General features: G+C 46.6%; 1 protein-coding gene across 1 annotated transcript in view; it reads right to left on the bottom strand.

Moving 5' to 3' along the window:
- GAS2L1 (growth arrest specific 2 like 1) overlaps positions 1-15,027 on the bottom strand; it is a 47,386-nt gene extending 32,359 nt beyond the window's left edge. The window contains exon 1 of the mRNA XM_056859862.1: positions 14,366-15,027. Coding sequence (XP_056715840.1) covers positions 14,366-15,016 — 651 coding nt within the window. The 5' untranslated portion in view covers positions 15,017-15,027. The remainder of the gene's footprint in view (positions 1-14,365) is intronic.
- Positions 15,028-15,407: the final 380 nt, after the last annotated feature.

The following is a 15,407-nucleotide window of genomic DNA, read 5'->3' as shown; positions in this document are numbered from 1 at the left end:
ATCTGCCATGGGAGTCATCTGATGCAGAGCAGACTAACAGGGAATTTAGTTGATATCACCACATCTAAGACTCAAACTCCTCTTTCCTTTTTGGGATCTGACTGTCAGCGAGACAGGAGCCATTCGTCATCTCCAAGACCACACAGAGCAACGAAAGGACTGCATTTTCCTCTGCCATACCCCATGCCAATTCTCCCCTGGCACCCAACAGTACCACCATTGAGAGGCGGCAGCTGCAGCAAGCCCTCTGGCATGCACAAAGAGGTCACCCTCCCTGCCAGCAGGGGACTTAACAAGGAATCGGGGCAGGGAAGGAGTTTTAAATTAAAAAGGGCTTTGAGATTAGAGAGTCAAGAGAGGTCAGTTCTCCCCCCCACCCCCGGCTGTTATTAAAGAGCACTTGGTAATCTAGATGGGATTCAGAACCCGCGGGCAGTAAACTGAGATGGGGCTGGAATCCCCATGTGGACAGAAGAAGTGGTGACAAGCACACATTAGCCCTTGGGGCTTAGCACCTTCTCACTCTCCCTTGCCTGTCTGTAGCAAGGCATCAACGGCAGGCTTAAATCTACCCCAGCTTTCCAGAACAAGCGTTACGGACTTTTCTCCGCATTCACTCCACAGCTTAAACCGACACTGGAGCTCTTGGGATGGGAAGGAACCCCAATTCCAACAGTGGTGATCAGCCCTGAAGCAGGAAGGGGCAAAGCAAGAAAGGCTCCCTGAGCATGTAGGAAGAACTTATCACTGCAGTCAAGATTAGGAAGGAGAGAGTGTTGCGGTAGCACGTGAGAGGCCTGGGTTTGAATCTTCCCTCTGTAACAGAAGCTTGCTGTGTGACCTTGAGCCAGTCCCATAGTCACAATCTAACCATAGGGTGGCATATTGCGAAGATATTTTTGTAAAAGAAATACAACTGTAGTAAAATGGAACTGTTCAGGAGGATACTTTTACAAAGGGACAAGGTTTATGTAGTTTATGCCACTGTTTATTCTATGCATTAAAGGTAAAAGTCCCCTGTGCAAGCACCGGGTCATTACTGTCCCATGGGGTGAAGTCACATCCCAATGTTTACTAGGCAGACTGTGTTTACGGGGTAGTTTGCTATTGCCTTCCCCAGTCATCTACACTTTACCCCCAGCAGCAAGCTGGGTACTCATTTCACCTACCCCAGAAGGATGGGAGGCTGAGTCAACCCTGAGACGGCTACCTGAAACTGACTTCCGTCAAGATTGAACTCAGGTCGTGAGCAGAGATTTCGAATGCAGTACTGCAGCTTACTACTCTGCGCCACGGGGCTCTCTAATTCTATGCGTTACAGCATTGTTTTCTAATGTCTGTACTCTATTTTGCAAAAGTCTTATACTGTTACTATTGCATTGTTTTCTAACTTTGTATTCAAGTCTTATTACAATTATTACATGTCTCATACTGTCTCTATGGCATTGCTAAATTTTGTAACCCGCCTTGACCCTAGGCAAGAAAGACAGACTATAAATTAAATGACAATGGAGGACGGCAGAACAGTAATTGTGAGCAGCTTTAGGTCCCCACTGGGGAGAAAAGAAGGCTATGCATAAATAAATAAATGCCTCTACTGCAATAATAAATCACTAAAGAAATAAGCCCATGTATTTTTATTGCATATTATTATATGGCCAATCCTCCAGGATATTTTTAGCTCATTTTTCTGCCACCCTTCCTCCAAGAAGCTCACACACACATTGTTTTCCCCTTCCTTGGTTTTAGCCTCACAACAAACCTGTGAAGCAGGCCAAGCTAAGAGCGTGACTGGCTTAAGGCCACTCAGGAAGTTTCAGGGCAGGTAAAGATTTGAATCTGGGTCTCCCCAGTCCTAGTCCACCATTCTAGCCTTACACTCACTGGCTAAAGGGGTGAGGATATAATATTTTATTTGCAAAATAATCCCCCAGAGCTTGGGAAGGTTGAATCTCAGAACCAGCCCCGTGGCCTTCCGATGGACATGCAACCGTACTGCAACACACTGGAGCTTTCTAATGAACTGCCTCATTAGAGGTTTGGATGGTGGGGAGAAGAAACAGCCCTAGACATTGGCGTGTATAATTTATTTCAGATTTCTTTCTGTCCCTATTCCAAAGGCCCAGGGTGAATTGCAATACAGCGTCGGTCTCTCATTAAAGCCGATTTAAAACAGAGAGATCTGTTCACGGCCCCTTTGATCTACCCCCCCCCCAAACTGCTGTCTGAAGTAGTTTATGAAGATGCCAATTTGCAAAGTGCGAAAGACCAACGGCAGCCCAGGGCCGTCCTGTTTCCAAAACCATTTTGAAGCAGGGGAAGGCCTTCCCAGGAAACATTAAGCGTACAGGGCTTTTTGGTATCCTTTTTCTCTTAAAATGTGCAAGTGTTCAGCTGTACAGAGGGGGCTTATATCAGGCGTGTCTCCCAGGTAGAAAAGAGGGAGCCGCATTACCCACTGCATTATAACAGGGCCAATCACAGGCCCTTTGCAGAACCATGCTGCCTATCTCAGACGGGAGCCCAGGGCACCCCCTTGACTTTCCTTACTTCTCTCTGGGCACAGATACCCAGACCTGGTCACACATCCAGAACATGCCATACCCCAACACGAGCTGAATAATCCCCCCGAGGGTCCCTTGGGGCTGCTCCAAGGTCATCCACCAGCCAAGTCAACGCCCGGTGGGTCCACAGACCATTCATCTTTGCACATGCAGCCGTGTGCATGGTTCAGCATGGGCTTACCTACCTCCAGCCAGGCAGCTGAGGCAAAGGCTCTTTATTTATTTATTAGATTTATAGGCCGCCCTTTCCTGGCCAAAGCCAGGCTCAGAGCGGCTCACAACCTTTAAAAACAGTTTAAAATCATGTATACAACGCATAACATTTACAGTGATAAAAACCAGGTGCCTTCAACTATAGCAGCAACAGCATAATTAATTTTCACACCAATTTGCAGGGGTTATAGCAGAGGCAGGACGATGAGAAGGAGGGGAGGCCAGCCAGACGGAACACCTTCACTGTCCTCAACCATACGCCTCGCGTAACAGCTCAGTTTTACAGGCATAGAAAAAGCAATGAAACCACTTCCCGCAAGGGGGATGCAATCCCATGCATCCTTGCCCAAGAATAAGCCCCGTTAGCAGAGGGGCCGTGGCTCAGTGGTAGAGCATCTACTTGGGAAGGACTATGCCCCAGGTTCAATCTCTGGCATCTCCAGTTAAAGGGACCAGGTGGCAGATGATGTGAAAGACCCCAGCCTGAAACCCTGGAGAGCCGCTGCCGGTCTGAGTAGACAACACTGACTTTGATGGACCGAGGGTCTGCTTCAGTATGGCAGCTTCATGTGCTCTTTATGAGTTAAAATGGTGCGTGTGTATTATAAAGAGTGAACACCATAAAAGAGAGTTCGGAAACATGCACACCATATGGGTCCCCTTGGCTGGGAACCAGGACTGATTGGAGCTCCCCATTCAGGGCACATTCCACAGGAGGCCCGGGTTTGTTGCTGTGTCATGTGTGAAAACAGCCTCTTAACAAATAAAACCTGTAGCACCTTTTCACAAAAGCCAGGAGCACATATTTGCACTTTGGGGATGAAACAAACAAACACTGATCTAAAGGGCAGCATGGGCTGAAGGGCTTCCATGAGGGCCGCGATGCAAGAAAGCAAGTGGGCCATGTCTCCATGAGAAGGGGCTGTGGCTCAGTGGTAGAGCATCTGCTTGGCATGCAGAAGGTCCCAGGTTCAATCCCCGGCATCTCCCCTTAAAGGGACTAGGCAAGTAGGTGATGTGAAAGACCTCTGCCTGAGACCCTGGAGAGCCACTGCCGGTCTGAGTAGACAATACTGACTTTGATCAACCTTGATGGTCTGATTCAATAGAAGGCAGCTTCGTGTGTTCATGGCCATATGAGAGAGGCGACAGAGAAGCTGCCAACAGGAGCCGAACTCTGAGAGAGCTGCAGTTTGGCTCAGGGCCTCGATTGTGGCCAACTCCCTTTGTGAAGGACTGCCTCGAGAGAACAGAGGCCCCAGTGATCTCCCAAGTGGGAGAAGCCAACGCTCCTTCATGTTTTCTCCCCTCGTCCCTGTCCTCCCTGCAGCTGCTTTTCTCGTGCCAGAAGAGGAGAGAGGGGAAGCCAGCCACCCACCCAGCGGACTGGATGCTGTTCTTATAGGGTAGGGTTGCCAACCTCCAAGTACTAGCTGAAGATCTCCTATTACAACTGATCTCCAGCCGATAAAGATCAGTTCTCCTGGAGAAAATGGGCACTTTGGCAATTTGAACTCTATGACATTGAAGTCCCTCCCCTCCCCAAACCCCGCCTTCCTCAGGCTCCACCCCCAAAATCTCCAGGTATTTCCCAACCTAGAGCTGGCAACCCTATTATAGTAGCAGAATTTGTTTAGCCATAGGCCATTACAAAACTTCCTTACATAAATACAGAAAACTTAAAATGATATTTATAAAAAAAGATAAAATTACAATGGTATGCATTTCCCTGATAAAATCAATTACATACGCAACCTATTATAGGGCATGCCCTCGATCCCAACTCAGGGACTCAACAGACTCTTTCATGGATGCCATCAGCTACTGCCTGTATATGTTAAATGGCTGTCTTCCACCCACCTGACGCCCTGTCATCCCTTGCAATTTGGATCAAAGTGGAGAACAGACAAGCAAGGGGCAGTGAAAACGTTTGCTGACTGTACTGCTGCAAAATCTTGCCCTTCGCTAAGGGGCACACTAGATGGTCACATAAGCTTGTGTTTAGCAGAGCTCTAAATAAGGTTCCCCCTATATTTTAAGCCTCTTAAGCCACGTTCAGACAGGATGAATGAAACAGATTTTGCGTACCAGCATAAACCTGGTTTATTGTCAGGCTCTCTCACCTCTTCCCACTTCCTGGATGTCTCTTAACTTCCCCCAGTTTGTTGCAACGCCCCAATGCAGATACCTTAACGAATGGGAGTTTACTTCTTCTTTTCTGATAAGGGTACCTTATATTGTCGAAGGCTTTCACGGTCAGAGTTCATTGGTTCTTGTAGGTTATCCGGGCTGTGTAACCGTGGTCTTGGAATTTTCTTTCCTGACGTTTCGCCAGCAACTGTGGCAGGCATCTTCAGAGTAGTAACACTGAAGGACAGTGTCACTGTCCTTCAGTGTTACTACTCTGAAGATGCCTGCCACAGTTGCTGGCGAAACGTCAGGAAAGAAAATTCCAAGACCACGGTTGCACAGCCCGGATAACCTACAAGAACCAAGGGTACCTTATGTTTACCCCAATAAGGCAAATAGATTGGGAAAACAGTGTGTGGGGGGAGAAGGCTTAATCTTCTTGGCTTTGAGTCACAATCCTGATCCAAACTGGGCCCCTTGTACACCTGGTTTTTCAAGGGGAAAATTGCTGTGAGCCCTTATCGGCACCTAGGACTCTAAACTACAGGTCAATCCAAGTTTAGAATACCAGGCACTGGGAAAGAAGCAACCCCCAGTTTCTCGAAGCAGCCCGCATTTGGTCATCACAACCAACTGCAGTTTGTGAGAAGATTCCTGGATGCAAGACGCCTTCAATCATCCTCTGCACACAAGGAAAGAAGAGGCCCACCACCATATCAGAAAAGAGTTTCCTGCTCAAAACAAACAATGGTTTATTTGCAATAACGCTACCGCAAAACCTTAATTGGCCGAGATGGATAGAAATTGGCCGCATCTGGCTACACCGCACCACAGCTAAGCCTGTGAACCTTCATGTTCCAGTCCAGAGGTGGCATACCACATCCTCTTTCTCTGCCACATGGGCACCTGTACTCCAGCTCGGGCACCAATAGCCTATCCAACCTCTTCAACAGATGCTTAATGGAAGCAGGGCTCTTCTGTAGCTTCCCTGACCCAGACTCTTGCTCGCTTCCCCCTGAATCCACCACTCCCTCAGCTAAGCTCTACAGATGTCCCTTTCGAAAGGTATCTGAGAAACCACAGAAATGCCAGCCACCCACCTGCTATTGCAGTCATGATCAATCTTTCCACTGCAGCTTTGCCACACCTCGTCCAGCACAGAAGGTTGTAATTTCACCCTGCCACCAAGATGGGCCTCAGAGGACAGCCGCAGGAAAACCAACACAAACATCCCATTAAACTTTTAAGACCAAAATTTTTTATTATTATTATTATTTTATTGTTTGTTTTATTTTATGTTAGAAAAATAAAAAAATATATTAAAAAAATGCAAAAGAAAATCAAATCAAATAAGATCTTGTTACAACAGCACTTCAAGACCTATCTGTTCATGTAGGGTGACAGACAGACCCAGCAGAATGGATTCATGTCCTGCATGTACATGGTAGAATATGTGCCAGATTCCTTTATGGGATGGGAACAGGACTTTGAAGCAGACAGGGGTTTCTCTGCAGACAGGTTGACGTGGAAAAATAAAATATTTGGAACAGTGCTGTATTAAGTGATTTTCATCTAATAACCACAGAATTTAAAATCTTGAGTATCAACATTTCATTTGATTTTGACATATAAAAAGCAAGTTTCTAGTTTGTATTATTCCCTGAGTATTTCTCCCCTACAGGCTATGGCGCTGCTCTTCTTCGTTATTAGCAGAAACAAAATAAATTATACAAACAAAGGAAATCCATTCACTTATGCTTAGGATACATAACTCATACAGGTCACAAAGTCTTGGTACCGAGTTTCCTTGGGGCAGAACTCTGGATGTTTTAAAGCACAGAGCCGTTTGCATAAACCCCAAGTTGAAACCATCAACTTTCCATACAGGCAGAGAGTGTGATAAATGATTAGGTATCATCTGGCAAAAGTCAAGCAGTTCGTTACCATAAACCACTGGTTCCCAACCAGGGGTCCGTGGACCCCCAGGGGTCCGCGAGAACTAAATTAAGGTCCGCGAAACAAAGTTATAAACCCATAATAAATTAATATTTTCAATTAAAAGTTCTCTATTATAAAAATATATATTCAAATATTATTCTAAGTTTAATGTTTAACTAACAGTTATGATTAAAGTTTATTTTCAAATTCTCAGAATTTTTATTTTGAACCTTGGAGTCCCTGCACTGAACAAAAAAGTCCTAGTGGTCCCTGGTGAAAAAATGGTTGGGAACCACTGCCATAAACTGAAACCTTATTTATGCCTGGGAAGACTGCGTGTAAGGGCTGATAGCCTAGAGGCAGGCAACTGAATAGGTCACTAAGGGGTCCACCAGCTGCTCAAATCAAGAAGCCAGGCCAGAGTCAACAGGTGGGACTTCACTGGCGCCTTGGGTCACCTGATGTCTGCTAACCTGAAAGCTGTAGTACAGTCTCTGGCCAGCGGTGGCGCTCTACTGCAGCAGAGGTCAGGCCCGCCGTTCTTTCTGCTTGCAAGCTGCCCTAGTGGTCACATTTATTTAATACATTTGTATCCCGCCTTTCTCCCCATTGGGGACTCAAAGCAGCTTACATCCTTCTCCTCTCCTTGGCTGTATCCTCACAACAACCCTGTGAGGTAGGTTCGGCTGAGAGAGTGTGACTGGCCCAAGGTCACCCAGTGAGCTTCCATGGCACCAGTGGGGATTTGAACCTGGTTCTCCCAGATACTGGTGTGACACTCTTAACCACTACACCACGCTGGCTCTCATGACGATGTCTATAGTTCATCAGGTTCTTTCATCAAGGGAGCAAGGTGCAAAAAGTACACTATCTTCTCTCAGCAACACACAAATGCCCTTAGATTGTACTATGCTTAGTTTGTACCTGCATGGAACAAAGTACGAAGCAACCAAGAAAACAATGCCAAGGCACACATGAAATGCCAGCTCAAAATAAATTATCCGGCGACCTTCTGATTGAAGATAGCCTGTTGATTCAACAGAGAGTCCTTTCAGAGATCCCTGACATGCAGAATCCTCCCCAGTTGGTCAGTTTGGCCAGCGCTGAGATTTGCTTTGCAAAATGGGTGTGTCTCACCTTCTAGACACTGCTACAAGTTTCCACTTGCAAAGCTATAAAAACAAGAAAGCCGGGTCTAAGAATAAAGTCGGCAACCTCTCCAAAGGCACTCATTTTAGACTGCTATGAAAGGGAAGGGGGGGAGAGCTACAGTTGACTCACGCCCCACAATCAAATTATAGCTTCAATCGTCCTTGCAGCGCCTGCGCGGTACGAACCACTTATTATGGAATGATAGACCTGGACAGGACCACAAGAAGGGCCAGCCCAAGACATTTGGCACCACAAGTGCCTGCATCTTTCTGTCCCAGGATGCTTTGCAATTCTGCCTACTTGGGAGAAGCACTTCTACTACTTCACCGGTACCTCTAAAACACTGGTTCCCAACCGGGGGTCCGTGGACCCCCAGGGGTCCACGAGAACTAAATTAAGGTCCATGAAACAAAGTTATAAACCCATAATAAATTAATATTTTCAATTAAAAGTTCTCTATTATAAAATATATATTCAAATATTATTCTAAGTTTAATGTTTAACTAACAGTTATGATTAAAGTTTATTTTCAAATTCTCGGAATTTTTATTTTGAACCTTGGGGTCCCTGCACTGAACAAAAAAGTCCTAGTGGTCCCTGGTCAAAAAAAGGTTGGGAACCACTGCTCGAAAAGATGGCTGCCCCAACTCACAGCTTAGGTTGCTTGGTGGTCAGGTAGGGTTGCCAGGTCCCTTTTTGCCACCAGCGGGAGGTTTTGGGGGTGGAGTCTGAGGAGGGCGGGGTTTGGGGAGGGGAGGGACTTAAATGCCATAGAGTCCACTTGCCAAAGCAGCTGATTTCTCCAGGCGAACTGATCTCTATCAGCTGGAAATCAGTTGTAATAGCAGGAGATCTCCAGCTAGTACCTGGAGATTGGCAACCCAATGGTCAGGGCAGCCCTGTCCAAAAAGGGTCTTCCACAAGGCTGCACCCTAACTGAAGGCCAGTTGCACCTCTGGTTCTGCCACCACTTGAGTTTAAAAAATATAATTATATGTAGAACTTTACAAAAAATAAATACTGTGACAAAAGATATAAAATCAGAGGGGGAGGAGAAGAAGAGTTGGCTTTTATATGCCAACGTTCTCTACCTTTTAAGGAGAATCAAACCGGCTTACCATCTCCTTTCCTTCCCCTCCCCACAATGGACACCTTGTTAGGTAGGTGGGGCTGAGTTTGGAGAGAACTGTGACTAGCCCAAGGTCACCCACCTGGCTTCATGTGGTAAGAGGGGGGAAACCAACCCAGTTCACCAGATCAAAGTTTGCCGCTCATGTGGAATGGGGAATCAAACCCGGTTCTCCAGATTAGAGTCCACTGCTCTTAACCACTACACCACGCTGGTGTAGTTTTAACTTCCTCTCTTTATCCCAATATTTCAACAGGTTATTTAATCAATTTAGTTCCCAAGCATAGCTTTTGTCCCTTCCTTGAATCTCAAAATATATACCAGTATTTCTAAGCTGATGTTTTCGATCCCGCTGTTACATAGTTTCTTCTCTTTCTAATTTTGCACAATCAGTATTTCAGTTGCCATCAAAAGATTGTGAACTCTTTCAATGTGAGGTAGGCATTTGACAACCCAAGGCACAATTTAGGATGCTGAGGTGCCTCAAAGAGCACCACACGGACAGAACATCCTCCAAACTCCCCATGCATCTTCTCACTAGACATGTCATAATATTTATCCATCACAGGAATACGACAGCAGCAGCCTGAATGGCGCTCTTCTTCTTTGACAAACCCAAAGCAAACTATTAACTGGGTGCCTCCGATTAGGGGTTTGAAGACAAAGTTTATTAAAGGCCCGCTCATCAACACAAAAAACCTGAAGGCAGTCCCTTCAAGGCACATCATAATTGGTGCCTTAAAATAGCAGCTTTCATAAAAATCCCAACACAGCCAAAGGACTAAACCTGCAAACCGAAATAGTCACATTTCTGTAAAGACAAACACCATACGATTCAGAACTGAATGGGAACCCTTTTCAAAGCTGCAGAGGACGGTAGGCTCATCTCCCAGAATGGTTTTAAGCTGGCAGCATCCCTTTAAGAATACACACACCAGAACCATTAATTGGTTGCAGAATTAAGAGGACACAGAGATGAATGGGGGACATTCATCTGATGTTGGTTTCTCACTGCAAGCTCAGGGACTTTCTTTCTGTCTTTTACCACACTGGTGCAAGAAAAGAAGTGAAGGCTGGAGTGTGTGTATGTGGGGGGGGAGACAGAAAAATTCAGAAAAAACGTTTCACAGACATTCTCTCTGTGAAGCACATCAGTATTATTATCCTCAGATGGAAGGCCAGAGATGACTCGTCTAAGGGCTAAACTTAGGGGCGCTTTCGGATGCACCGAATAATGTACTTTCAGTCCAGTTTCAATGCAATTTGCAAGTGGGTTTTGCCATTTCACAAAGTAAAATCCTGTTGCAAAGTGCTCTGAAAGTGGACTGAAAGCATGTTATTCAGGATGCGTGAAAGATGTTGCGGCGTCCATGGGTCCAAACTGAGGCCGCCAGTGCCATTTTAGAGGTGAACTTGGGCCATTTAAAAATGCAGAGAGGGCCCCCATCAGCAACACAACAGGAACAGGCAAACTTATCCCTTATCCCTCACCCTTTCAAGTGCTGAAAACAGTTGGGAGAGAACAGCCACTACCCTAGACTAGCTCTAGAATGGATTAGCTGTCAAGATTCTTATGGCGCCAGTAAAAGTAGGAAGCAGCTTAGGAAGAAAGCATTTATCTAACATGCTTTTATCCTTCCTTTCTTCCAAGGCACTTAAAAGGTAAAGGTGCAAACACCCTGTAAAGGTGCAAACACCCTGTGCAAACACCAGGTCATTCCTGACCCATGGGGTGACGTCACATCCCGACGTTTCCTAGGCAGGCTATGTTTACGGGGTGGTTTGCCATTGCCTTCCCCCAGCAAGCTGGGTACTCATTTTACCAACCTCGGAAGGATGGAAGGCTGAGTCAACCTTGAACCGGCTACACTTAAGGAAGCACAAAGGGTTCTCCCCTCCTTCATTTTATCTTCACAGCAACCCTATGAGGTAGGATAAGCTGAGGAGATTCAGCATCATTCAGAGCAGCAGGGGGAGGGTAACTGGGGCTCCCCAGTGTGATGCTCTGACCTCTGCACTACACCGGCTCTCAAGGCAGGCATCTTTTTCCAGCATGACAGCACTGTTGCGTGCGGGAAGCCAGTCATTCAGACCCAACAATTGGCAGGACTCCTCTGCCCCCTTCATCCGGTCATGGAGAGAGGGAGCAGCCAGACCACCGCAGGCAGAAACTTTGCCCCATTTGCACAGCAAAGTTCCAGCACCTCTAAACACGACACGCAGGCGTCAAAATCGGGGCCAGCCAGACTGTCTCTAAAACAATGAACAAAAAATATGCTGGCCTGCAGGCTGCGTCAGGCTTTCCAGATTCTCTTTGGCCACATATCCCTAGCTTTCTGTGTACACGGCACTAATATATATGCTAATATGTATGCATCAAGGCAAGCCTACTTTTATAACCTGTACAGTTACAGGAATTGGCAGATAAATTATGCAGCTGTTCCTATTTCCCCTCCTATTTTTTGCATTAATTTATTTTGAATATGCTACCAGGAAAAGGGCACGGAACAATCAAGAGCATTGAAACTCATTCCCCAACCACAGGAAATATTGTTTCAACACGCTTTCTCTGGCTTCTGGGATTACAACAGCTGCTGACCACACCCTTTCAAGTATATCTTTATAACCCCCTAAAGGCAAGAATGGGTTTCTTATTACGAAATGTAAGGTTCTCAGAAAGCTGAATATCACAGAAGTGCAAACAAACCATCAATAACGTGGGGGCCTTGGCCTGTGACCCTGGAAAAAGCCCCACCAACTTTTTAGAGTAAATTCTTTCTTCCCCTTTAATTGTCCCAAGCCCCAGGACACTCTGGGGGTTATTTGAGCCAAATGATGGCCTTGACATTTTCAATATGGGCTTTAAAGATGGGGAGGAAATTAATCCATCCTTCCTAAGCATGACAGCACACTCCCTTGCTGAGTGCATAAGTGTAGTGGTAGTGTAGAGCCAGCGTGGTGTAGTGGTTAAGAGCAGTGGTTTGGAGCGGTGGGTTCTGATCGGGAGAACCGGGTTTGATTCCCCACTCCTCCACATGAGCGGCGGAGGCTAATCTGGTGAACTGGGTTGGTTTCCCCACTTCTAAACATGAAGCCAGCTGGGTGACCTTGAACTAGTCACACTCTCTCAGCCCCACCTACCTCACAGGGTGTCTGTTATGGAGAGAGGAAGGTAAGGTGATTGTAAGCCAGTTTGATTCTTCCTAAAGTGGTAGAGAAAGTCGGCATATAAAAACCTACTCTTCTTCTTCTTCTTCTAAGTGAATGGTGGGCTGTTCCACTGCTCAACCCCCCACCCCAAGTGCTCAAGGATATGGTTGGCCATCCCAGTTCTAAGTTACCCAAGACCCTCTGACTAGCAGAAAAAATCTTCAGGGAAGAGCTGTTGGACTGGTAAAAAAAACCCTCAAAAGCATCCTGCAAGGGAGGCCCAAAACCCCATGTGCATTTAAGGTAGTGGAAAAAAGCATACAGGTGTAACGTGTTGACTGCTGCCATATATTTGAGAACAACAGGCACTTGACGGCACTTAACACACACACACAGCCCAGGGGCTACTGGACTTGAATCTGGCTCCCTAGTCCTTATGACTGTGGAGATACACTAGAAAATGCACAGGCAGCAAGTGGGGAAGTCTCAGAAACTGACGAAGTTGCAGAATTTCAGCAGCCTGAGGAAGGGTATGGGCTCCCTGTGAACTGCGGCAGCAGAATAAATTATGCAAAGAACACAGCATGCAAATTTTCTTAACTTAACTTACATAACGTATATAGATAAGATACGTAATTCAGATTTTGTTGGATTTGAGGTTTCTCCCCCCCCCCCACCTCAAGAGGAATACACCCAGCCCTGATTTAAAGGAATCTTCCCTCAGGGAAGACAGCCAAGCTGGGTAGAGGCTTACTGCAGCATATACCAGGATTTGCAATGCTTACTTTCTTTTCTCATTTAAAACTGGACATGCTCATCACTTCAACCCTGCTCCTTATTCTATGAATGCATACGCATATGTGTACCCTGGTAGACAGTTTGGGAACTGCTGACTTATTAAACACCATACAATGTGTATGAAAACACACCTGAATACTAGTTATGTTGTTTCTGCAATGGAGGAGGATCTTTATGGATAAGGATGCCAACACCTCACTGGCTCAGAGACAGCTCCTACTCCGCTATCAGTGTATCAGCAGAGAAGCTGACATGCAGGAAGACCACTCCACCAGCAGTTGCTGCTTTCTGGACAACATGTCCAGGTAGGACCTTGCCTGGATGTCAAGACCTTGAGAGTTCAGCACCAATCCAGATCCAAGACCCCCATCCTTCCCAGTTAGTAGGGGAGACTTGGGAAGCGCCTGCCAGTAGTAGAGCCAGTGGTAGAGTCAGTGGCAGAGCATCTGCTTGGCATGCAGAAGGTCCCAGGTTCAAACCCTGGCATCTCCAGTTAAAGGGACTAGGCAAGTAGGTGATGTGAAAAAGACCTCTACCTGAAACCCTGGAGAGCCGCTGCCGGTCTGAGTAGACAATACTGACTTTGATGGACCGAGGGTCTGACTCAGTATACGGCAGCTTCATGTGTTAATATACAGTAGCACCCCTTTGTCTCCGAAGCCAAGAACAAGTGGCAAGGACTGGCAAGCCACTGGTCCCAGCCCAAAGCAGCTAAGCCAAACATTCAGGCAGGCAGATGTTACAGACCTTGTATGACCTCACCAGATGTATGCACACACATATACTCACATAAACAAAAAACATATAAACAAAAAACCTTCCCATACGTTGGCAAATGACATGCCATGACAGAGACAACATATCAGATGCCCTCTGGAACCTCTGATCTGGATGGTGCTAAGAAACTGAGCTGTGGATCAGGACATCCCTGGTTCGGATGTCACCTCTACCCCAGGAGCATCTCCAGCAAGACAGTCTCTCTCTCAACCCCAGGTCCCCCATCTGCAATATAATCGAGACCTACCTTACAGGACAGCAATAAGGAATACCGAAAGATAATGTAGAAGTACTATATAAATACTAAGGCTTACAGTGATGAATCATCTCCAGAGCAGAGGTTGAAAGACCACTCAGATATATCCTGTTGGTTGTCCCCAAGTCTTTCCATGGGCGACCCTTGCCAGAAAACACACTAAATCCTAACATGCTGGCCAGCAGAGGCAGGAGAGGGTCCCCCGCCAGTGCATATTAAAGCAGATACAAAGAGACCACCTGAAAAGAATAGACTTACCAGCTCATCCAGATTCTTGAGGTCACACAAGGTTATTCTCTGAGTCCTGCTTGGGTAGACAGGCGACTGGGGCCCTAGATCTTTGCTCGCCTGCACAGTCACCAACTCTCCATAGGTGACCTGATCTCTCATTTCCTCCTCGATCTCTTCCTCCATCTGGATGAGCATGGGCGCCAGCATGCCAAACTTGGAGCCTTTCCTGGCCACCTCCAGGAGGCAGAGGACAAAGTTCTTCTCGTTCTTCTTCAGCACCAGGTCATTCGTTTCGAACATCAGGACATCCTGGATGCCCAGTTCCTGACGGCACCACTGAATGAAGTTGGAGATGTTATCCCTGGCGATGAAGGAGCCGGGCACCACGTTTTTTGCCTGGAAGGTGACCTCCTTCTGCGGAATCTTCATCCGAGCAGCCGCTTCCGGGTGCAGCTGCTGGAACTCCAGGGCTATGCGGTTGACGTTGTTGGCATGCTGGCAGAGGTCGTAGCCAGTCTCCAGAGCGTCCATGAAGTTCTCCACCTGGACGTCAAGGTCGTAGAGGGTGTTCAGCCACTCAGCAAGGTCCTCCTTCATGGCGTCGAGATACTCCTCGCTGGAACGGAATGGGCGGATGCTCTTAGAAGCCGCTGATTGGATGTTACTCTGGTCAGCCATCTTGCATACCGTCTTGGCGCGTTACTGTTGGGGGAGGAGACGGAGAGTGCCACACGTTAGAACAGCAAGAGAGGCGAGGAAACCACAACAACCTTGTTAGCGCGGGCATGATTTATAATAAACCAGCTTGACCAAGCGCTAATTGTGGACATATTGGATGCTGCATACCTTAAAACATTTAAGACTTGCTATTTAATGTGAATCTTGTCTTTCCCTTAAGAAAACAGAGATAGAGAAAAAAAGAGAGATGCAGCCCCTCCCCAGTTGAAACTCAGTTCCTTTGATTTTCAAAATGTAGAATGCACAATGCACTTTGATAAGGATTCCTTTTAGGCCCTTCTTTAAAACTCACTGCCAGAAGTCACTGACCGCTGACTTAAGCAGCTTTTTT

The sequence above is a fragment of the Euleptes europaea genome, chromosome 13 (genome assembly GCF_029931775.1).
Source record: "Euleptes europaea isolate rEulEur1 chromosome 13, rEulEur1.hap1, whole genome shotgun sequence".
Taxonomy (NCBI): domain Eukaryota; kingdom Metazoa; phylum Chordata; class Lepidosauria; order Squamata; family Sphaerodactylidae; genus Euleptes; species Euleptes europaea.
This window is presented reverse-complemented; position numbering and strand designations above follow the sequence as displayed.